This window comes from Pholis gunnellus (genome assembly GCF_910591455.1).
Source record: "Pholis gunnellus genome assembly, chromosome: 1".
Taxonomy (NCBI): Eukaryota; Metazoa; Chordata; class Actinopteri; order Perciformes; family Pholidae; genus Pholis; species Pholis gunnellus.
In genome coordinates this window covers 27,799,715-27,823,799 of record NC_136528.1, presented here as the reverse complement: position 1 = coordinate 27,823,799, position 24,085 = coordinate 27,799,715, and the positions used below count along the sequence as shown (strand labels likewise).

At 41.2% G+C, this 24,085-nt stretch overlaps 1 protein-coding gene across 2 annotated transcripts; it reads right to left on the bottom strand.

The window, feature by feature from the left end:
• Positions 1-5,358: 5,358 nt before the first annotated feature.
• LOC306699075 (nuclear receptor subfamily 2 group F member 1-B-like) lies at positions 5,359-10,158 on the bottom strand (the record flags this gene model as incomplete). 2 transcript variants are annotated; one of them, XM_079163574.1, is made up of 3 exons in its annotated part: positions 5,359-5,633; positions 7,869-8,393; positions 9,624-10,158. In XM_079163574.1, 3 exons carry the CDS (start codon positions 10,156-10,158, stop codon positions 5,359-5,361), a joined length of 1,335 nt encoding a protein of 444 aa, XP_079019700.1. The 2 variants fall into 2 exon arrangements, with proteins under 2 accessions (XP_079019700.1, XP_079019701.1); XM_079163575.1 differs by having other exon boundaries at positions 9,657-10,158.
• Positions 10,159-24,085: the final 13,927 nt, after the last annotated feature.

Sequence of the window (24,085 nt, the reverse complement as noted above, 5' to 3'; positions counted from 1 at the left end):
GCGTGATGTCAGTCCTACACATGGAACAGGATTAAAAGGGCAGTTTGGGGACAAGGAGGAGAAATAAAGGAAGAAGAAAAGAGCTTGGGCTCCTTTCCCAGCAGCTTGGATTCACATCAGTGAAGACAGACAGACAGACAGACAGACAGACAGACAGACAGACAGACAGACAGACAGACAGACAGACAGACAGACAGACAGACAGACAGATAGATAGATAGATAGATAGATAGATAGATAGATAGATAGATAGATAGACAGATAGATAGATAGAGTGAAAAACAGAAGTCTAGACAAACAATGTAATATATTTCCAACGTGTAATTGAATGACACAAATAAATGTATTTGGTAATTGTCAAACGGAGCTATTGATCACCCCTAAAAGATTACAGAAGATTTGTCTTTGATCTGATGAGGTTTCCATGTTCAACATGTCCCACTGACTTTGCTTTTGAACAGGCCTTTCTGCACAAAAGTGAAATTGCTTCTCAGATGTTTTCGCCTGCAGGTCCGTTTAATGCCAGCTTCAGACAGATGGAGCTTCATTTCAGCCATGAAAGTGCTTTTTTTTTTTTTTTTTTTTATTCTACTGGATCTCACAATAACGCCGAGTTCAAAGAAGGGGCATCAGAGCAATTGCATAAGCTGATAGAACTTGTATCGACTTATACAATATTGAAGGCCGTTGTTTTGTGTGACGTTTGGTGGTTAAAACATAACTTGATGCGTCTCTGAGAAAAGAGGATTCTGGGTGTTTAGCTTCAGTCTGCTATGATTAAAGGCGTTGGGTCAAGCCACTGCCCGTTAGCCTCAGTCATTGCATGCGTCTATTTCCTGAACAGGACAAAGTTCAGAACTGCGGCGCTTTAAAATCTTTACATTCATCGCAATAAAAGCGCAAAATGAAAAAAATCAATGAGTATTGTGAGGGAGTCATTAAATACACCAGTCAGTAAATCAATCATTAAATACATAAATAAATGGGAAAAGATCCAGGTTTGTATACAATGAAATGAAAGACTATAGGACACATTAAAAACGTGTGCAATCACATTTTTATCAAAAAAAGATTAACGATTTATAGAGAAAAAATACCATAAAGTCGGAACAGGCTTATTCTTTCTTTCGGCCTAAGCGCTCACACCCGCACCCTTTGTGAATGCATTATTTATTGTCATTTTTACTGGCGTGTTGTTTTACACTCTGAAACTAAAGCTGCTATTTTATAATCAGTTACTCTCAACATATGTAACATAATTATGTTTTTAAATGCAACATGAATGTGTTTCATTATGGAAATAAAATTATTCTTTTTTTTCATTCAGACTTGCTTTTCACAACAGAAACGTGAGACCAAAAATAACAAATCGTTGAAAAATAATGAAAAAGAATAATCATGAAAAGAAAAGTGAACGTTGCCTTTTTGGACGGTAAACAACTGCTGCAGCTGGCGAAGCGCTGCTGAAAGATGAATTTAGTATTTCGGAAGTACGCTGCGAAATCTTGAGTAAAATAAATGGTGGCCTATATATTGAGTCAATAGTGTAAAACTCTTATCAATACATTTAGTTTTACAATTAACATTTGATATCATATTTAGCTTATATATTATCGATAGTATATGTATTTATTTATTACAGCCTATCTAAAGAATGACACATTTCAGCCACAACTCTTGGCCTAACAATGATTCAACACTTTATTTAGGAGCGGAGCATCTCTAAAATGGTTTCCCATTCGACTTATTAACAGGCACCTATCCCACAAAGACACGTTCACCAGTTAAAAGTAACAGGAACACACGAGAAAATGAATACAAATATAAAACAGACGATGTGGATTTTCATTATCTGTCGACTGCTTTTCATAGAAAAGTTAAACTACAACAACCAACGATATTCAGGATTTGTTATGTAAAACTGCATCGTCGCTCCACAAAAGGCAAAGAAGAACACGATAGAAGTGACGTGTTTTTGGTCCCGATGATATTCGAGGAAGGTATCCCCATTTCACTTTGATCCAAATTGATCTCAAACCTTTGTTTCTTTGTAAACCTCCTGGATTTATATAATCGCCATTGTAGTTCAATAAAGGAAAGTTGTTTCTAAACATTTAAAAATAGATTGAAGAGTGACAACTGTTGGTTTAAAGCATGTCATTGAAACGGCTCCAAAAGTCAGCAGTTATTCTCATAACAAATAAACTACAGGAGTGCAGCCTCGTCCCAGCAATTAAACATCACTTATTTATTAGCATGCAGTTGTAATTGCCATAATTATATTGAATTTTTAATTCCCACAACTTTGCTGTAAAAGCTAAAACTTCAGCAGTGGCTTCACTTTGGGCCCCTGCGGAACTGTAACTATATAGGCCTACATTGGCTCTGTCTAATGTATTGCTCAGTACCAAAACACTGCAAAATAAAAATATATATTTTTTCACCATTTCACTGTTTTTATATATATATATTACTTATTTGTGTAGGGGGGGTGAAATAATTCATCAGATAAATACTATTACTATTAAGTGTATTTTATTATTTGACTACTCTGACGTGTGAGTTTTTGCCTCTAGATCAAATAGTGAATGTAGAATGTGGGGGGGAAAAAAATCTTTAAAGCGATCTGATTGGCTACACATTTTCAATCCTGAAAGCTGGTTGGCTGAGTCCAAACCATGCTGCGAACAGCAGCAGAGAACGGCACTCATTTATTTATGACATGGACCAATACTGGCAAATACGGAAGAAAGTGAAAACCCATTTGAGGAGCAGTGCTGCTGCTCCTGCTGCTCGGAGACCGCGCTCGGAGCTGAACTGGCTTTCCTCCTCCATTGCACCCCTACGTACTCCTTGGTATTTTCTTCTTCTCGGACCTGTACGTGTGGGAAAAAGCGCCATTGTTTTACGTTGGCCCCTTGGCCCAGAACACCCAGGGGCCGTCGAGCGCCCAGCTTCATCCTCCTCAGGGTAAACTGTTGTGACAGAGCACTCAGGGGCCCCTCATTAGCTCTCTGTCCACTAAGAAGCAAAGAAACTGCTTTAATCCCCTCTGTCCGCCTCAATCTGGCAACACAGAAATGATTATAATTCCGTTTTCCTTCTGCTCTCTTGTTTTATGTAGTTTAACCACCTTTAAGGATGAACACCATGCTTGATAACAAAAAAAAGCCTGTTTGTTAAGAGGTGTTAACTTAGTGACAAGCATGTCGAAACTGGTTTAATTTAGCAGAAAATACATTTGTCATTGTATAACTGGAGGTTATAGTTTCGTGTATTTCTGGATTACTCCCTATATGAGAACATATACATTTTGTGCATGTTTCGATGGTTGTTTCATTGTTTTTTATACATTTTAATTAATATGCAAAGAATCAATTTGATCCAACGATTGTTAAAAGAGTGAGCAGCTGCTTTCAAATGAAATAAATACATCTCATGGTCAACCGTGCGTGCGCTGTGCATTTTGTCAACGTTTTAAATATGTTTCAGTCGGTTAATAACTGCCTGATCAAGCTGCAGTGTATAACTGCAGAGACATGAAATGTTTTCCTGTAGCAGATCTTTAAATAAGGCACAATCATACCAGTCCTGTCAATATGGAAGCAGCTTGTCTGAATTAAACATCTGGTAAGTGACAATATCACGGTCACAAACAGGCTCCAGATCGCCACACGTACTAACTCCTGCTCACACACGGTCTGAAACAACATAGAATTGAAATGGCAAAATAAACCAAATACACTTTATTTATAAATCTTGAGTTATAATTTAATACGGTACCAATATGTTAACCAATATGCTTTCACAGTACATCAGAGTGGTTGTCAAAGAAGAAAATACAAATACACACACACATACACACACACACACACACACACACACACACACACACACACACACATGCACGCACATTCACACACACTTTCGGTTCAGTAATACCCTGCAGTAGTTTATTGTGCCTTTAAGTGGCCTGGGCTCATAAATGCATGAATAATAATGAAATTGATTTGTTAATTGAGCTGGGATTCAGTTCATTTATCCCATTAAGAGGCTGTAGTTACAGTATACATTGCTCCAGTGCTCTTTAAATCTCTCTGAGACAGTCAGCGTAAAAAAGACCTGGAAACATAAATGAATCAGTTTCATTTAGTGTTTGGTAATGCATTTATCGTTAATCCAGTGAAGTAATGTCATTACTTTTCTTCGTAACAAGTTACCAATCTAAAGAATAAGATCACCCCCTTTGACCCCTCTAAGTATGAAAATGTCGGATTAACGTTCAGCTATCTCACATTTAGCTTCTTGTCATCATCTCTCAGTTAAGATGAGAAATGGCAAAATTCACTAATTGCATGAGAAATAAAGATGGAAAACTGATTTTTTAAATTGTTTTTAGAGGGCAAAAAGAGTAGACATGGAAAATATTAAGGAAATATTAACTAAAAATATTTAAGGAAATACAAACGTCAGAAAGTAATGATATTACCTATGAAAGGAGTAATGCATTACTTGGCGCAGCCTAACACTGATCATGAGAAGTGCATTTTCCAAATATTTCTTTGCTCTTTTTCTTTTCATCCTTTGTATGTCGACAATGCAAACAGAATAAGACTCCAAAGTAACTAAAACAGAGCATCAATCTCACCCTTCGGTCTGTACACAGTTGAGCAAATAGGTTAAAGTCAGTAGACAATGGGTTTCAAACGCCTGTGTTAAATCTTTCTTAAATGTTCCTCAAGTCCAAAGTGCCATGTCTGGAAGGTATGAAAACAAAAAAACAAAACTACAAAAAAACAAAACAAAAGATCAACACAAGACAATCCCTGCAGTTTTTCTCACTGGCCGGGGCAAAAATACGTAAAACATTTTAAAAAGGAGCCGAAACATAATTTACAAGCACGATAAATATACACACAGGGTCCAATAAATATCGTTTGTTATCCCAAAACCATAGACTGAGTGGTCACCACGCTGCAAAAAAAAAACAGCCAGTCATTTCATCCAATGAAAAGTTGTTTCTCCTCAAACAAGTGAAAAAAATTCTGCCAGTGGGGACAAATCGTTTAACGTGGGCAAAAAGGTTCATTCATTTCAGGGACCTTTCTAGACACATAGGGACACAATGCAGCATAAAGAAAGATAACTCCTCGAGGAAATGGCAGTTGGTACTTTATAAGAAAATTATAAATTCAGATATTTTTCTTAAATTTGAAATACCTATAGTTATCTCATTCCACTGGCAGTTTTTTCCCCTCTTGTTCAAAGCAAAGCAGCGATTTCACGCCGCACTGACATGACTTGATTTGAGGTGTGGGACCTTTCCTGACCTTAGAAGCACCACTGTAGCTCTCCCCTCTATTGAATAGGCATGTACGGCCAGTTGAAGCTGCTCCCGGACAGCAGCATGTCCCTTATCAGAGTTTCTATGGGTGTTTTCCCCACAAGACGGATGAAGAAAAGCTGCTCTATGACAGAGGAAGAGACGGTGCGGAGGGAAGGCAAGCGGAGCAGCAGCTTCCCAAACCTGTTAGGCTGGTTGGGATACTGGCTCCTCACATACTCCTCTAAAGCACACTGGGATTTCTCCTGCAGACCTTCCACATGCGTCACGTCCGACAGACCACAAGCATCTACAGACAGAGAGAACGACAGCGAGACAGGCAGGAGAAGAAGCAGTTTAGGACCAGAGGTGCAACCAGGAAATCAAAATCAACGCCAAAAAATGGTTTAATGTCGCAGGTATTTTGCCAACTTTGTTAGTAGGGAGTGACTACAACATGCAGCAGCACGGGGAGGACAGAACAAATGAGTGGTTGATGTAGCGTAGGTCAACTGTGACCATCACGAGGCAAAAAAACACAACAAACAATTATATTTTCTGACAGAAATCATTACGTTTTGCTTGTGGACGGTATTGTTTTCCACTTGAAACTATTTACGGTGTTAAAGGAACGGGCAGGATTGCAGACAAATGAGCTTTTGTGGCTGACTTGAACGAGTTTATTATCTTATAATAAGCAGATCTGAGTAAATCTGGGTGATATAGTCACAGATCAAGACAGCAGGTACACATAACATAGCCAAATCAGTAAAACCGGCTGGGGTAAAAACACAGCAGCTTGGAGTAAATTAAAGATAATATAGTTGTGCCGTCGGGGATTAATGATGGCACTATTGCTCCCATCAAATCCCCCCAAAAATGACGTTCAGATGAAGAAATAAGGAAAGCGTATCGATATGTATGAGAGCACAGGCGCAGGGTCACATCCTGTGTAGTGTTTCTACACACAGCAGATCCCTCTGTTTGTACTGTAACGCTGCAGGCCGGATGGCAGCAGGGGTTAAAGAACAGTTTCTGTGTCCCAGTTTAAAAGACACGTGTTCAGATGTGCTCATGGGGACTAAAATAGACCTACACAGGAGACCTTTTTTTCTTTTCTACTCGGCTGCTACTCATCCTTTTGATACTGGTAATGACCCAGCCGTCAAACACCATTCTGACTGTTATTAAAAGGCTCGAGCCCACAGCTTCACATATTTTGGTAAAGGTCGTTCAGCTGTACGGCAAATTCAAAGATCTAACAATTTAAAAGAAGAATACAAATAAAACCATCTATTAACATTTATCGTTTCGTAATTCATGTTTGAAGAGATGACAAGGATTATTTTTTAACAATTTCAAATATTTTTCCTATTTAATTATTTGTATTCATTATTTGATAAATAATAAATAATGTAACGCCTAGAAATTAACTTCCGATAATTGTACTGCTTTATATTTGGGACTTAAATAATAATAAACTAGTCAATAAGATAAAACAGTCTATTTAATTGCTGATGCATATTTTATGTGAAGCAACAATGGAATAAAATGTTAGCCTACATGCTATCAAAAGGCAAACGCTCAGCCCTGTTTATATTTGCATAGGCTACTGTGTGTTTTATTTCTCAGTGGCTGCAGGGATTATGACGTTTGTAAACACACAAAAACTCACTTACAGTTTTTTAAATCATATAAAAGTATGAATAATTCACTTCATGATACTGATAAATATAACTATGTTCCTTTAAGGGCTGACAAACTGTATGAGGTCATAGGTCACTGTGGTCACTAGCAAAGACATGAATCCTATGAAGTTATAGGATGAAATAACTTATCAAATAGAAACAAAAAAAGTTGTTTATTTTATTTCTTTCTCTTTTGGTTTTATAATGATTCTGGAGGTCAGAGTTCTGATCAAATTTAAATTTGCAGAAAAGAAAAGAAAAAATGTTGTGCATCTAACACGTTTTTTATTTTCTTCTTCTTTTTTACACTAAATTAGAAAGACCTTAAATTAACGCTTAGCATACCCTATCTTTAACGGAACATAAACTTAATCCCAAAATATTCCATTTAATTTTTATTTTTTTCAATGTGTATTTTTGCGCAACATACACATTTAATTGATGCTCTGAAACAGGGCGTCCATGATTTTCTTGGAAAACGAACAATTTGTGTGAAATTATATTTAGAGGTTTTTAAATAGCTTTTGTTTCCCACTACCCCAATGCTCAGACGTCATCATGATCATATTTATATTAATATATATTTTTGGCCGAATTCATGGTCGTGTCCGTTCAAATAAGACGGTCTTTTATAAGTAACGCTTTTCTTAAACATCTGCGATCTAAAGTCATGTGTTGTTGGCATTTGTATTAGTTTTTTAACTTTAACAGATTCTTTTTTTGTTCATACTTGTTTGACTTTATATCGTGTTATGTACTACACCACAAACACTGCACACAGTCACAAAGATGGAGGCTTACAAGCACATGTCAGCCGTCCGGGCATCCATGTTTGGGTGCAGAGAAAGAGCGTTTACCTGTGGTGAACAGAACGATGGCCTTAATGCAGCTGTACTCCGCCGAGTCCACGTGCAGCACCTTGAGCTTCTCCACCTGCTCCTGGAAGACCCGGATGTGGTCCATGAAGGCCACCACCCGGTCCGCGGACATCGGGGAGGCGTGCAGGCCGGCGGCGGCCAGCAGCGGCGCGACGTGGACGGGCATGGAGCACTGGGCGGCGTTCAGCACGAACAGTTCGCTCCACGTGAGGCGGAGCAGGGCCACCTGGTCCGTCACCTGCAGGTCCGGGAAGAACGGGATGTTGCGGGCCCACTCCACGGCGCTGAAGAGCATCCGGGCCGCTAGCTCACAGATGTTCTCTATGCCCATGATGTTGTTGCTCTGCAGGCACTGGGAGCCGAACCTGGAGGTCGGGTAGGGCTCGGCCCGCAGCAGCAGAGAGATGTATCCCGATAGATAGGAATGACACTGAAGGGGGTCTCCGTTTGTCAGAGCAAACTGGCCGTGATAAGACTGGGTGGGAAGTCTGCCCCTCTGGACAGCTGCAAGAGAAACAGCAGAAATGTCAAATCAGGCTAGGAGGCGATTAATAGGCTACAACACAGATGGCATTTACAGAAGACAAAAAACAATTACACGACAGCAGAGATATCGGAATAATAAAACACATTATAAACACAAACTATTATCTTAGTCATTTATAATTCATGTTTACGGTCAATATGGTGGACTAGCTCCTCACAAATAAACATGAATAAATGTTTTGGACAGCTCCTGGAAAGATACGTCACATTCAGCTCGCTCGTGAAGTATATTTCTAGGCCACGACCTGCAAGATAATGTCGCGCGAGAGTTTGTGAATCGTAGGCTACCTCATTTCAAATGGTTTAAATTTATTTACGCCTTTAAATCATGTCCTCTAATATGAATTTAACCTGACGTTACTTTCTGGCGAGTTACTTCGCGTGAACCCACTTTGATAGTAGCCTACTACTGCAGGGCCTTTGTTTTTCCTCCTAAATTGTTGGTGCTAAAATCTGTATTCAACTATATTGAAAATGTAGGCTACAATAAAACTGTTAAAACTCTTAAATGTCCTTCAGTTATTTTCGGAAAGCAGTAACGCTAGGCTACACAGGCTGTTTGGCCTGTTCGACCAGCATAGATTACAGTAAATAAGAGCGCGCGCACACACACACACACACACACGCGCGTGCGCGTGTGCGGTCACAGTCCACACATAATCTACCAAAAACACCATGTACTCTAAAAACACAAATAAAACGAAAAAATACATAAAAATGTAACCAAAATGTAGCAAAATTACTAAACATGTGACATGTAAAGCAGCTGTGTCTGAGCCACACAATGGCCATGTAGGACGGACACACAGCGAGCGAATAGCAACAACAGCCATGCTACAAGATGCTAGGTTAACGGTAACATTAATCTCTCTCTAACATCACAGCTGGTTGTATACGAAGGCTAGCATGGAGACTAGTAGCCTGTCTGACATAAATAGTCTGATATGATTAGTATGCGCGGAAAAAAATATCTCTCCAGTATCAGTGAGAAGACAAAGGCAACACAAACTGTGTCCTGGAATGAATGTAGACATTAGCTAGGCTATACACAAATGTAGCGACGCACGACATTTATAGCACTTTACAGTCGTGTGGTCAAGCTAAATTATCTTGATAAATAGAGAGCATTAAGTGAATTTGAACAGTGTCCTAAACCGTGTAGTGCTGGATAATACGATGGGATAATACCGATAGCAACAACAGGATGACGCCAGCCCGTACCTTCCCTCCTCATGCCAACTTTGAGGCATTTCTTGAGGCGACAGTACTGGCACTGGTTGCGGTGGTGCTGGTCTACGGGACAGTTCCTGTTGGCCCTGCAGGTGTAGGACAGGTTCCTCCTGACGCTGCGTTTAAAGAAGCTCTTACATCCCTCGCACGTGAACTGTCCGTAGTGCTTCCCGCTGGATTTGTCCCCGCACACGATGCACTCGATGTGCTGGCTCTGCTGCTTGTCCATGGACGAGGAAGAGGAGGAGGAAGAGGAGGTGTTGTTGTTATTGTTGGCGGCGGTGGTCGCGGCGGTGGTGCTGGACGGATTGGGCGGCGGTGCGCCCTGGTGTGCTGCTGCTGCTGCCTGGGTTATTTCCAGAGAGGACACCGGGTTCATGTGTCCCGACAGTTCCGCGGGCATAGAGAGAGATGCGACCTGGGACAGCGGGGAGGAGAGGGTCCCCTGAGTGTCCCCGACGCCCTCGGTGTTTCTCCATGCCACCATAGCCATATCGACAGTCTGTAAAACTTTGAGCGCCCAACTTTCCCTCTTTTTACGCTATAATTAACGCGCACTATTTGTCCTCACGAATTACTAACACGCGTTCAAGAAAACCGCGCCATTGTGTGACATAATTAAATACAAATTACGCCTGAAAAAAAAAATGAATGGAGCTCATAAGATAACGGCAATGTAATTATAACGCGCGACTTCACAAGTAAAGAGTCGGCAGTCACCCAGAAACAGCTTCGGCGCCGTGGAAATCCGAAAAAATAAAAGCTTCATTCAGACCGAGATAATGCACTGTAACATCCACAGCGGGAGAAATAAAGACAGACAACACAGAGCCAACAATCCACGGAGGACTGTAATGTTGTCCCCAAAATATATATCTATATGATCTGATCCTTTCTGTCCAGTGTGTCCAGCTTTACACAAGATCACCGTGCGAGCAGAGCCTTCATCAGAGGGGATGTCGCCGGATCCAGGCTTCCCAGACGCTCCTTGTTCTGCCGATCAGTCAGGAGTTACATTAAAAAGACAACGGAGGAGAGGGTGGAAGCGACGGTTTGATGATTTTGATGATGCTTTGCTCCCGGGACGGAGGAATAGAGTGGTGCGTCCGCGCGTCACTGGCTGTGACTCGGTGACGTCGTTGTTTGGAGGGGTTGGGGGGGGGGGGGCTAACGCGAGGAGATTCGGGCTCCAGTTGGGTTTCTGTTGATACTACATGGCTGAGTGCTGTGCAAGTTTTTAGCTTCTCCTTTCCCGGCTGTTTTTCTAGTCACCTTCTCTTCTCATTCTCTCGCTTTTTGATGTATGCGCACTGCACCTGCTTGACTCCGGTATATGCAGTGATTCGGTCATATATACGCTGAATATACATAATTTTAGCTTGTATGAGCCTCTCACGAGGAGCGAGCGAAACAGACACAGAGGCAGCAGATACTAACTGCAGTAATTTGATGCCACCTAGTGTCATGAGTAAATTACACAGGACATTACCTTTTTACGTCAGGACGCACTTGATTTGCGTTGGTTTAAGGCGATAAATCCACAACATTTCTAATGAGCTGTCCACAACATGCATGTTATTTAAAGTGTTCATGTGGACATTATGTTAAATTCACTGCTCCCCTCCCATCTCTGTTGCAGTATATATACAATTACGCATATTGACATATTGTAAATTAAGAGGGGAAAAATAATATTGTTTGCTGGATTACATTTTGGATTACATTTTTTTTTTAATTTTAAGGATTTAATCAGAATTTAGTCCACTTTTCAATTTGCATGTGGAAGATCAAATTTAACTGTGTTCATGAAAAATATTATTATTTTTTGTAAATTAGAAAGTTATTTGTAACACTAGCGTTACATACTTACAATTTTACCAAAAAGAGAAAAGTTTTCCTGTTGTGTTATTGTTTTGCCCCCACTATAGTTATATAAAATCACATGTCAAATCCAAAGACCAAAAATCTTCTAATCTTATCCATTTCACAATACCGACAGTAAATGCACGATTGCACATAGAAATTCAACACTTTCTTGCATTGATATGCACTGTCATATGTACAGTGTTGTCCTCTAGTCCCTGCCGTCTGTGTCTGCACTACTTTTAGGCCCCTGATATGCTTCCGCATCATGTCACTAAGAGTGATTCCTGTCCATTTACTTATTTTATTTCCATTTTCAAAGATTCAATTATCTTGATGCTCACAGAGGCTCTTGGAAGCAAGTCATCGCCATGTGAAAATGTCTGCACGGCCCTTTCACTGTTGACTCACGCTCCATGAGTCCTGAGGCCCAGTGCGCCGTCACGTTCTTCCAGACGGCCAGCTCTGCAGTCATCCAGTGACTGCTCACTCGCACACACACACTCTCACACACACACACACACACACACACACACACACACACACACACACACACACACACACACACACACACACACATACAAAAACAAGCTCTGCTCTGCCTGCTAACAAAACACACGGCTGACGTCCAAGACCAATCAACAGTGGAAGGTCATGGCTAAAGTGTTTACCGTAATGGATGGCGATGATGCATTCCTCCACGTTTAATTCACTGAACTCTCTAGTGGCGAGTCCAGTTAACATTAATCACAGATTTGGGAGTATTGGGTGACCCGTTGCCCTTTAAGACTTATCGCACATGGGGAGCTGAAAGCTAGCTAATTGGAGACAAGTTGAGGGAAAGTATGGCCAGGAGAGACCTGCTGTGTGTGCAAAACCACCGGGATGCGAGTGTTTACAGCACAGTGGGAGGCAGCGGCTGACTTGCTGCTGAGAGATCTGCAACATTCTTCTAGGTTTCAAGGTGGCCATGTAAACATATCGTTGAATTACGGCTCCCCGCTAAGCTCTTAGCTCACCAGATGGTTATCTGTTAAATCCACCCAGTGTGTAACGGTAGGGCAGATATACAGTATCAGTATGACGGGCCTGCTCAAGATGGGAGGAATGGGGCAATGGCAGCCTCTGTGCTTGTCCTTAAGGAGGAGACCTAAGTAGGAAATACACACACACACATATTCTTTTTTTTACCATAGTCTTATTGGGAAATGCTGTAGTATTCTTGGTATTTAGAGTCAATAGCTGTCGTGTAAGCTCATTATGTTAATGAGATAACGGTTGTCATCTAAAAGTACACCGTAGCGTCTCTCATAACCTCTGGCAGTGTCACCTACTAGTGCTATAGCATGTCACAACTCGGCATGTGGGCAACAACAACATATAGGAAACACATGATTGTATGGGAAGATCAAGCAAAATACGACAGGTATTTGGTTGTTGTTTTAGCATTTTTTCAGTGGATGTGTGAATAGACTGTGTGTGTTGTATGATGTTAAACAATTAACAACGATAAAAACCAAACAGGACAAAAGGTGTAATGCACGAGTGAGCGACAGAAAGCTGGGAGACGGCTGATCTTAAATGCATGCTGGGAGGCTGGCCAGGTGCAGAAACACGCAGGCATGACCTGAACTAACTTACAGTGTCCCCTGTTGTCTTCTCCATCCGCAAGATGTCTGCTATAGAAACAAAATGGACTCCAAGAAGGTCATAATATCCGGTGCCACACCGGAATCCAAATTCACACCAATGACATGTATTATAAATGTCTGACATTACATCATGGGGGTGGGGTTCCAATAACGATGTTTTTTTTTTTACACAAATTCAAGTGTGCATTTCCTGTTTTGGTGCAATGTATTGTTATTCGCAGAGTTCACCTTTGTTGACCAAGCAGATGCAGAAACTGAGAATTTCTTAAACTAGATATCAGGCTATATTTAGTTATCCCACTACCAGGCATTCTAATCCATTGTTTACAGTCTGTGATCCTTTCTCGGGGCTTAGGTACAGGGGAATATCTTACGTAATGTACGACCAGGCCTCAACAGTTTCATCAAAACTAACAGGAGAGTGAGGGAGATGTCAATCAGCTGCTGTTAGTACCCACCCATGCAGTGGGAGGCCTAATGAAAACGCCAGTGTGCGTTGAACATGGCTAAGTAAGGACTTTGAGATTACATCTAATCTGAGAGCTTTAGTTTTGTTTCAAAAACGTTCATGTTTTATATTTAAAGTTTTACTATAATTAAAGGTCCCTTATACGACATTCAGAGCATTAATATAGCAGCAAACAACTATTAGCTATGTAAAGATATAGCGGAGTAATGTCTTCCTAAACAGAGAACAAAGTCGCTCTCCCTCTGTCTTTGTTATTATCCAAGCTTCTCCGTGCTCTGTTGACATAGCCGGGCCGGCTGCAGGTTCTTTTTTTTGTGCATTGTTCGTGCATGTGCATGCGCCCTGACGCTCTGCTGCATCAGGGCGACTGGTTCCCCCGTCGCTCAGAGGTCCCTGCGGCCGATCGACCCGGTCACGGCTGTTTTCTGTCCTGGCCCCACAGTGGTGGAATGAACTCCCGACTGACGTCAGGACAGCGGAGTCGCTGCCCATCTTTAGTCAGGCTGAAAACTCACCTCTTCAAGAAGTACTACCCTGAGCCTTCCACTTAGCACTTATTTTATTCGTATTAGCTTATTGCACTTATTGTAATCGTATTAGTTCGTTGCACTTATTGTATTGCGGGTTTGCTCGTTGCACTTATTGTATGTTTGTTTCTGCACTGTGCGTTTGCCCTGGTTTATGCTCTTAGATACTTGTTTAGCAAAGGAGATGCACTTATGACTTCTGGTGACTAGTTGTTCTCTTGAATACCGATGTTGAATACACTTATTGTAAGTCGCTTTGGATAAAAGCGTCTGCTAAATGACTGTAATGTAATGTAATGTAATGCATGTGAGCGTGACCCACTGGCTAGCCCCTGGCTGCCGCTCTGCACCGCACTCATACGCCGGATACAGCGGTCGTCGCGGAAGCGTAGCGCTCAACCTCTGGTTCTCCCTCAGGTTAACACTGTTAGCTCTGTCAGCACTGTCGCCGTTGTTTTGCTAATGGCGCTGTTAGAAGTGATATGACTGTATGCACGGTTAGCTGCAAGCCGCCAGGGGAGGCAATAGATGTGATCGGAATTTTTAATCGAGCACGCTTAAGTAAAGGTCAAAATACTACTATGAAGACCATGTTTACTGTATAGAGTAGTGACGCTAAACAAAATGTCATTTGAAATTAGAGATATATGTGTTCAAGTAATAAGAGACTGTAATCTTCTCATGTTAAAAAATCTGACAATGGATGCTTGAGAGAGCAGGGTAGTCTTCTTGCTGTTAACCTTGCAGCCATTAAAACAAAGCTGGAATCTCGCAGCCCAGCGGGGACATAGACAGAGAGCAACAATAAGCTGTCAGTTAGATTAGCACACCTCAGCCGCTGCTTCACCTGTGACCACTGAACCTTCTCTGAACCCCGGACGGCTGACCTCTGACTCTTCATGTGGGGAATTACATGCTTATGAGGCACATCGTGCTTCAGGTCAGTGTCCAATGATAGCACAATGCTAACGGCCCTCCCAGTTGTGAACGGAGCCATTCTGGCGAAGTGCAGGGATCCTCATTAGGACTTGCACAAAGCCCTACTTAACCTCTGACCTCACTGAGACCAGCACTCATTATCTGGCACAAGATTAACCCACATCTCTGAGTAAACTATGTAATTAAAACAACTCTCAACTGAGACACAATCTTTACAATGAAATAAAACAGACTTTTTTAATTGACAAAGACTGTTGTTGCTTTCTGTCTCTAATGAAGCAGCATCAGCACTTCAAATATTTCATTCATGTTAACATCTACATGGCGTGCAGAAATACAATAATTGCGATAATAAAGTGTGTTGATTGTATTTATAAATAAGAAAACTGGTTATTTCAAAATACTGGTTGTTCAGAGGTGTGTCATGTATTGTGCTTTAACAAATTTAAATGTAGATGCATAGGTGGGAAAATATTAGCTGGTCTTTTTCTTTTTTTTAGCATAACCAAAAATTGATACCACTAAGTTGATTACTGCATATCTGTATAAATATCTGCTTAAATTACAAGCTAGCCTTAGCTAGCTTACATAGATCTGGATGAACTGTTGGCATAACTAAGTAGTTAAGTTGCTTAGCTTAGCTAGCTTATTAGCTAAGTAGCACCACTTAGAGACACAGACTCAAGACAAGACAGATAGAAAAGAGGATAAGAATTACATACTTTGAACTATGCTGGTGCCAAATAAAAATAACTATTGTCAGCAAAATGATGAGGATTTATCATGATATAATATCTTATAATATAATAACGGCTGTGTGAAGGCCAGAAGGGACATGGACAGTTGGATGCTTGTCTGAATGAAACAGAGTTTTTCTTGGTGCTTTTCAAGGTCAGGTGGCATAAATGACTGTAATTCAGAGAGACTCTGAGAGTGTCCCTTTGCAATGGTCTGCATTTGGGAAACAGTAGCAGACAGGCAGGTTGCATAGTCCTTTAAAACAGGCCATTATGGATGGATAATTGCAATATAATGATTTTAATTTGGCATTGAAGTGATGAAACGGTGAGATTTTCCAACCGCTGTTCTCTGCAGCACTCTCTTAGCACTGACTTGCGTCTTCATCTTTGCAGGCAAATGCACAGACACAAGCCCCCCTCTCTACTCTTCTACCGACCACATGCCATTCAATGCAAAAGACACTTCTTTTGTCCTTCACAGCGGCACATTTCCTCAGACTGAGAACACTGTCCGGCATTTTTTTGATTGATCATGTATTTGTATCTATTCATAGAGGCCAGATTCATCATTCCAATTTGTCAAGTTGCTGCACTGCTGAGTTAATTATGTGCAGGACAGCCTCCTGTTTAGACTCATCCGAGGTTTTCCCGTCCTCACCTCGGCTCCAAACGAGCAGCCAAAGCTTCACCGGGCTACAGGAGCTGCTTGGCACCATGGGTAATTAGTGTGATGAATGCTTTAGCGGAACAAATCGTGGCAGTCGCCTGTCTTGCTCATCGTGTGGCTGTGCTGTCGTAGCTCAGGGGCTGTGGGCTCATCAGGGTAATGGATGATTCTGCTGCGGGACCATCCCTCAACCAACAGCGCCACTACTACTCCGTAGGAAACACCGGGTTTTACAGGGTGTTTTTTCACCCCTGCCTGAAACAGTACTGCTTCTTAATTTCCTGATGCTGGTTATGGATGCCAAGTGTGTGTTTGGTAGGTTACTTTCACACGATAACAGTTTAGAAATATGTAATCAAGAAAGTCCTTTAAGTCTTGGACACAGGAAGTGCACCCCCCCCCCCCCCCCCCCCACCCCTCCCATAGCCTCTCAGGACTGCATCTATGTAGATGCAAACATCTTCATACTAATCCTCTGAGGGATTGTTTTCCAAGCCCGGGTGTAGAGCCGTTGCTGCTGAAATGATGGATCACATTATTAGATTAGAGGAGAGCAAGGACAGGCAGCAGCTGGATTTGCAATTCACAGTCTCTTTTGTACATGGACCTTTTCTGCATGAAAGGGATAATTGGGCCGTTGTCACTGAGATTGTTATTTTTTTGTTTTTTTTAACAATGCAGGGAACCTTGTAATAAATCAGGTCAGCCGTCGGAGCCACGTCACGGGACAAGACATTAGTGATATATGCAGAATAATCCTTTTTGCATACAATGTAAAGAGGAATACATCATCATTTGTTCGCAGCCGGGTGAGTCCAGATATCCAAATTTTTTTTTCCAGCAAATGAAGGGCATACGGTGATTTTGTCTTGTGGATGAACCGGAGGGCAGAGGCAGCCTTGAAGGTCTCGCTCTTTGAGCTGTCATTTCAGCACCAGCTAATGGCCTGTGCTAAACTCTGTGCCTTGACTTCCGAACCCACTGTGACAGCGATGAATAATGTGCAGCACATAAGGCTGAATTCCCAGCCATGTCATCCATGTAGCGGAAGCTGAATAGGTTGACTGCCACAGACAGGTAATCCATAGGTATATCAGTAAGAAAAAGAAAAAAACACAAGTTCAGTGAATTGTTTCGATAGCAGCCAGACCCACAGCTAACAGAGCGTGAAAGACAGGCAAGGTCGTGGAAAGGTTACTTCTGGGTCCAGGAGGTGAGACTTCAGGGATGCGGACACGTCAGTTCAGCGGAGTCCTCGGGTCAATGTGAAGACAAGTGGAAGACACATTTCTCTGTCAGCACGCAGAGAGCCTGCACGGGTTCAGGCTTTCGTCGCGAAGTCCCAAGTCATTGAGTCAATAGCCAAGGAACATGACACAACCTCTCAGAGTCACTCGGCATCAAGCGGAACAGGGAATGGCATGCTTTCCATTTCACTGCACCGTGGCCCCGGCGAGACCCCATCTGCACTCGAGAAACAGGAGCGCTCTCAGCCCCGGCTCTCGCATAAAAGCAACGTTGCGACCTGGCCCCGAACACGTCCATCGCTCCTTCAAAACAGAGGTACAAGGTGATCCACCGGTCAATCCATAACCCCGGTTATTATCTCCGCTGGCTGTCGTAGCGCGGCAGGAAGGCCCGGGGATAAACACAGGGCTTGGATGACAGGAAATTAGATCATGGCAAAGCACAAGCACATTTCAATTAAACCCATGTCAGGATTTATCTTCTTCTGTCAGTGCGTTTAGAGGAGAAAATAAAATGGGACCTTTCACCCCATCTGACCGGGCATTCACCGAGTGAATACAGCCCTTCATCACAAGCATATCTATACATGTCATAAAGCAAACTGCACACAAAAACTAATACAAATGACAGATCTTATATCTTTTTAGAGTCCTGAGAAGGTAAATTATTTAGTGTTTCACAAGATAAAAGCAAAGATTTGCAAAAAAAAAAAATCTTTTTATTTTCTGGCTTGTTAATCATCTCACGACCCCTCAAATTGTGACCACTTGTGGGGTCTCAATCCCCATTAGGATGAAACATACACAGGGAGGCTAATTCATTAGCCTCTGGCTAAATATTGCTACTTCGGTATTTCTGCTACCCTAGTTTTAGCGCTACTAGCTGCACGGCTCTAGGGATGGCATGTCAGTTAGTCATCCACTTTGGCCCAGACTGAAATACCTAAACTATTTGATGGATGGCTATGACATTTGGTACAGACATTCATGGTCCCCAGAGGATCAATCCCACTGACATTGGTGATCCCCTGACTAGCGCTGCCATGAGATTCACATTGTGAATTTGAGCCAAATGTCATAAAATTTCCTCCAAATAGTCATGCTGCCTAATTTGTCCAATACTTTGGTTTATGACCAAAGTATTGGACAAATTAACATTCCCACCAGCCTCAGCTGTACTTTGTGTTTAATGCTGATTAGCACATGTTAGCATAAGATGGTGAACAGGAACAATATTTAACTGCTTAACATAAGCATGTTAATTGTCCTTATGAGCATGTTAGCATGCTGATGTTAGCATTTAGCTGAAAGCAAGTATAGTCTAAAAGAGCCAATGGCATGGATTCAGACTCTTAGTCTTGTTCTGCACAACTAACCATTTTGACGTGTAAAAATATTTCTGGCTGGTTTAATTAAAGTTCATGTGATTCTGGCATATCAAAAATTCAAACTGATATTTTAATGGTGTTAAGAATTATCACCTCAAAGTGACAATGAAATCTAATCAACCACAAAATCAGCATAGATTTGTTGATAGTTGTCATATTAAAAACAAAAATAGTATATTTAATGTATTTACAATAAACATACAATCATGTAATCTTTTTCCAAGAAATATACAGAACATAAAGCTTTTAAATATAAATTCATATTATCCAAAGAAAAAAAGAAAAGAAAATAATTCCAAAGAAGCATTAGAGCATATCCAAAAACCTTTAGTGATGCTTTGAAAATATAGGTGATATTTTCTTATTTCAATGCCCTTTTCTTTTCAAAGGTCCTCTGCATAGAGCCATGAAATCCACACATGGAATACCACCCACAGCATAAGCAAGCACATCACTCTAAAACCCTCACTAACATGGTTAGCACATGGTTTCACTTTAATCAAAGGCAACATGCTGCCTGAAGGCTCAAACCAAAGGATTATCTTTCTGCATATGAAGAGTTTGCTTCCAAAATAACATCCAACATTTACAAAAAAAGCGACTGTCCGTAAGAAATAATTAATAGCAACAAAAACAAATGATGGGCCTATACAGGATAACTGTCCATCTACGTCAAAATGTCTCTTGAATGATAAACCTCAAGAGTTGTTTTAGTTTTTTTACCCACAAATGTCATATTTTGGCAGTAAACTCTTCATACGTCAATACTTCTGTCACTAAGGATCCGCTATAAAAGTCAACCTGCTGTTACCACAAGGCAAGGTCATCAACAGAGAATAATGAGAAAAATCGGATGTAAAAAAACAAAAACATTTATGCTCCAAAGTTATTTTCTCATCACAAGGCAAAACAGTCCTGTCGCCGCAGGTGAATACAAGGTCAAGCAAGCGCTGTCACGCTTGCCAGCGCGTTAGACGGACCCGGAACACGTTGACTTTTTCTTTGCGAGTGTTGAATGTTACAGTGCACAGGTTGATATGGCACAACGTCAGGAGGTCTCCGAGGAGAGCTCAGTATCCAGGCACAGGTGCAGGACTGCTATCAGTGAAGTCTGGCTGATAATCTACGGTCAGCCTTGTCTACTGTACAATGTCAGGCTATAGCTCAACATTGGTGCCACTTATTTCAAGCAAAGTGTTGTTTTTATTTGGACCAAAGCAACAAACAGTTATCAGCTTGGCCACTGATGGAAAAGACAGATTAATCTAAATTAGACAATACCTTCACTAGTAGAAAAGTCCTACATATTAACAGTTATTACATCCTAAATAATACTGTTATCTAGACCCATATACAATATTTTTATAGGCAATATGTTTTTTGGGACACTTTTGTATGATATGGTGAAAGTAAGTGGAGGGATATCACAGAAAGGCTACATACAGCTGGAGGATCTGCTCTGAGCTCCAGCGTGGTGAGACAAAGTTCTCCGCAGGACATTACAGAACACTTCTATGGTGTCACTTTGGCACTTGTATGGCACTATTATGTACAGAGGAGTCAGCACTATGACACACAGGATGTCACAGATATCAAAGACAGCGCCACCTGTTGGGGGGGTTACTGAGGAGGAGATGGTGGCCAGCTGGTAATGTTAGTTAACACCCTCCTCCTCGTTAGAAGCTCTTGGCATAATGTCCGACTGTCCTGAATGTCCTGCTTGGAGCCAATCTTCCCATCAGGGACAGTCACATTTTGAGCTCGGAGACGGTTTCAAACACTACCTAATCAGTGCTCGAATTTAAGTCTCTCTGCTGTGCTGAACATCTGTATTTATGCTCTCTTAGTTCACATCAAAGCAAGCAGAACATTAGTCTGGTCTGGCACGGCTCTGTGTTGAATGTAGGTCCATTGTTGATCTCAGACATTCCCAGACAACTGTCTGTTTTTCCCCCATTTTATAGAATATTCTCTTTATTAGTTATGATGCTGAAGCATCATCAATGTATAGTTTAAATCCTATAACTATTAGTTCATTGAAGTGCTAAACTAAATACATCACATGACTAGTGTGGATCCAACATAGATTCCACCATTTGCAAAGAAATGTACTCATAGAACATGAGCGGCAGCATAAAATGAGACTGAATCATGGAACTGTAACTATAAAGTAGAGTTAGACATTTTCAGGAATACGCTTTGTTTGCGAGCTTGCCGAGAGTTAGATTAAAAAAGACTGATACCACTCTCACGTCTGTACGCTAAATATGAGGCTAGAACCAGTAGCTGGTTAGCTTAGCTTAGCAGTAAGATGGAAAACTAGTTTAAGAGGTGTCGGTAGGTGGATTTTGTTACAAAGCCAGGCCATCAATTTGCCCCTATATCCAGGCTTTGTGCTTGGCTAAGCTAACCGGCTGCTGGCTTTAGCTTCATATATGACGTATAAGCATGAGGGAGGTATCGATCTTCTTGTCCAACTCTCGGCAAGAAAGTGACCAAGCTTACTTCCCTAAAATGTCGAACTGCTCCTTTAACCCCCGCCTCCAAACATCAAAGGGATGAAATCAATCGCGATGGTGAGTGGTTGGACAAAGGTCCATATTTTTGATGCAAAACATATTAAATACTTACAAAGTAAGCCAGGAAAAACAATATATTCTCTTTATAAACTGGATATGTCAGAAATCAGAATCCCATAGAATTCCTAAAAACTAAATTATCATTTGACAAAAAAAAAAATAAAATCTGTGTTTAGACAATCACTGCAGTGTGAGTGAGTCAGCTGAGGTTTGCTAAAAAATCGTCAACATCACAATGCAGTATGCATTATAAAGCTTCTCCATGGTCTAAAATAGAATTTGGAGGCCATTAGAGTTAAATGTGTATTTAACCATTACCATGGCCACCAAACCACAGAGTCTGTGCAGCTTAGTGACATACTGAATATTTCTTTTTTAACATTGCATGCATTTACCAGCATGCTTTTAAATGAACTAATTCTGGCTGGACACTGTGCGTCATGCTATGCTGTGTCTGCTGACAGCTAGCCCACCACATTCATCATGTCTCAGTGCCTCCATTTGGCATTCTACTTAAATGCCTCCACGCTCTCGGTCTGTGCGCTCATGTGAGCTTTGCTGCTGTTACCGATTCTATCGGTGAAGGCCTCCTCCCCCACAGCCTCCACCTGCTATGGCCCTACTACGGACATTTACCCTGGAGAGTCTTATTTGCAATGTTCCCTGCTTGTTATTTATCAGGTTGCCGTGTATTCCATGCATTACTGCTGCAGGGGGCGTCCCCAGGAGTAGAATTACACCACCAAGTCAAACTGTATTTCTGTCTTGATTTGCCATCGACACGAGTGTTCCTGGCAGAATTATAATGGCGGCGGTGAGAGAGATAAGTCATGAAACTGAGATGTCACAGGTTCGGGTACTGAGTCGGCTCAGGTCTTGTCCAACTATTCATAGGTGGGCCACCAAACTCTTTCATCCTCTCTCACAGTCCGTTGCTTTTTAGATCACCAGCTAAACTTCTAGCAGGACTTCTCTTTTTTTATTTACTTTTGGAAGTTGCACCTTATTTCTATAAATGCCAGAGTAAGGACTGACAAAATGGTTTGAAGTAAAAAACAAAACAGTTCTGTGACTCTAAAACAAAACAATTTGTCTCAGAATCTTGTCCAGCATTCATAGCAAAACTTCGCACTATGACACAGTAAAGGGATCATTGTTACATACCGGCTCAACACTCCTCTACCTTCAACAAATGTCCTAAAATGCCCTCTACAACAAGAATGGGCCAATTACATTGAAAGCTACTGAGAAAGATTTTCTAAAATCTTAATATGTGCAACATCAACTCAAACCGAAGAGTATTTGTTCCAAGATGGGATATCCACCCTTTGATCTTGTCAGATGACTGGTGGCACAAAATGAAAGATAAAACCAATATGTTCTGCTCACTGTATTAAGTTATTTTGTAATTGGTTAGAAATGATTTGGTTTTGTTTTGGGGTAGAGGGCTTCGTATTTTGTCTTTACTTATTATATATTTTGACTCAATGTAACCAGGAAACAGGGCCGCCTAGATGTAATATGTTGCCCAATACTTTATATATTTAATTATTTGTATCAACTACTGGATTATGTTTAATCCTGTACTTCTATTTCTTGTTGCTGAATTGTTGGTTCTCCTTTGCGTCTTGTGTGGTGTGCCTACATGGGCCTCTGTAGTCAATGCATATCTGTTGTCCCTAATTCGTTGTGTTAAACTTAGACAATTGAGTGAGTGAACACACAAGTCTGTTAATAAGTCTGTAGTAGGGTTGCTTAGTAATTAAGACCGTATGTACTTTGTGTCTGGAAAAACTACTCCAACCAATAGCTAAAGTATGCATAAGCTAATGATGAACAACCGTGCTGACTGTCATCCTTTCTATCTGGCATCTGGACCTGAGAAGTACTTCCTTCTAAAGGAAAATAAACTGTCTAATAAAGATAATGAATGACCAAAATGTCTGCCTCTCAAGGAGCTCTGTTCTCTTAATAAATCTAATTTGAACTGAACTGTTAATGAAGTTGAACTAAAGAAGAGCGTTTCAGGGGAGTCTTGGTGGATTAGTGGTATGATGCATTAACTGCAAAGTAATTCCGTGTAATTCCTCATTTCTTTCCCCACGTTTGCTGTCGAATTAAGGAAATGTAAAAAAAAAAGAAAAGAAAAGTCAGCTTATAATTTCGTTGACCGGATTGGATCGTCTGTATTTGAGTAAAAAGTGCAATGTGGATATAGAGCATTTGGGGAAACGTCTCTTCAATTTTTTTCATTATGTCTGATGTTTTGGGCGAGAAGAAGATAAGACCCTTACTGAGAACATTCTTCTACACTGATACGACACCGAGGAAACATCGCACGTCAGATCA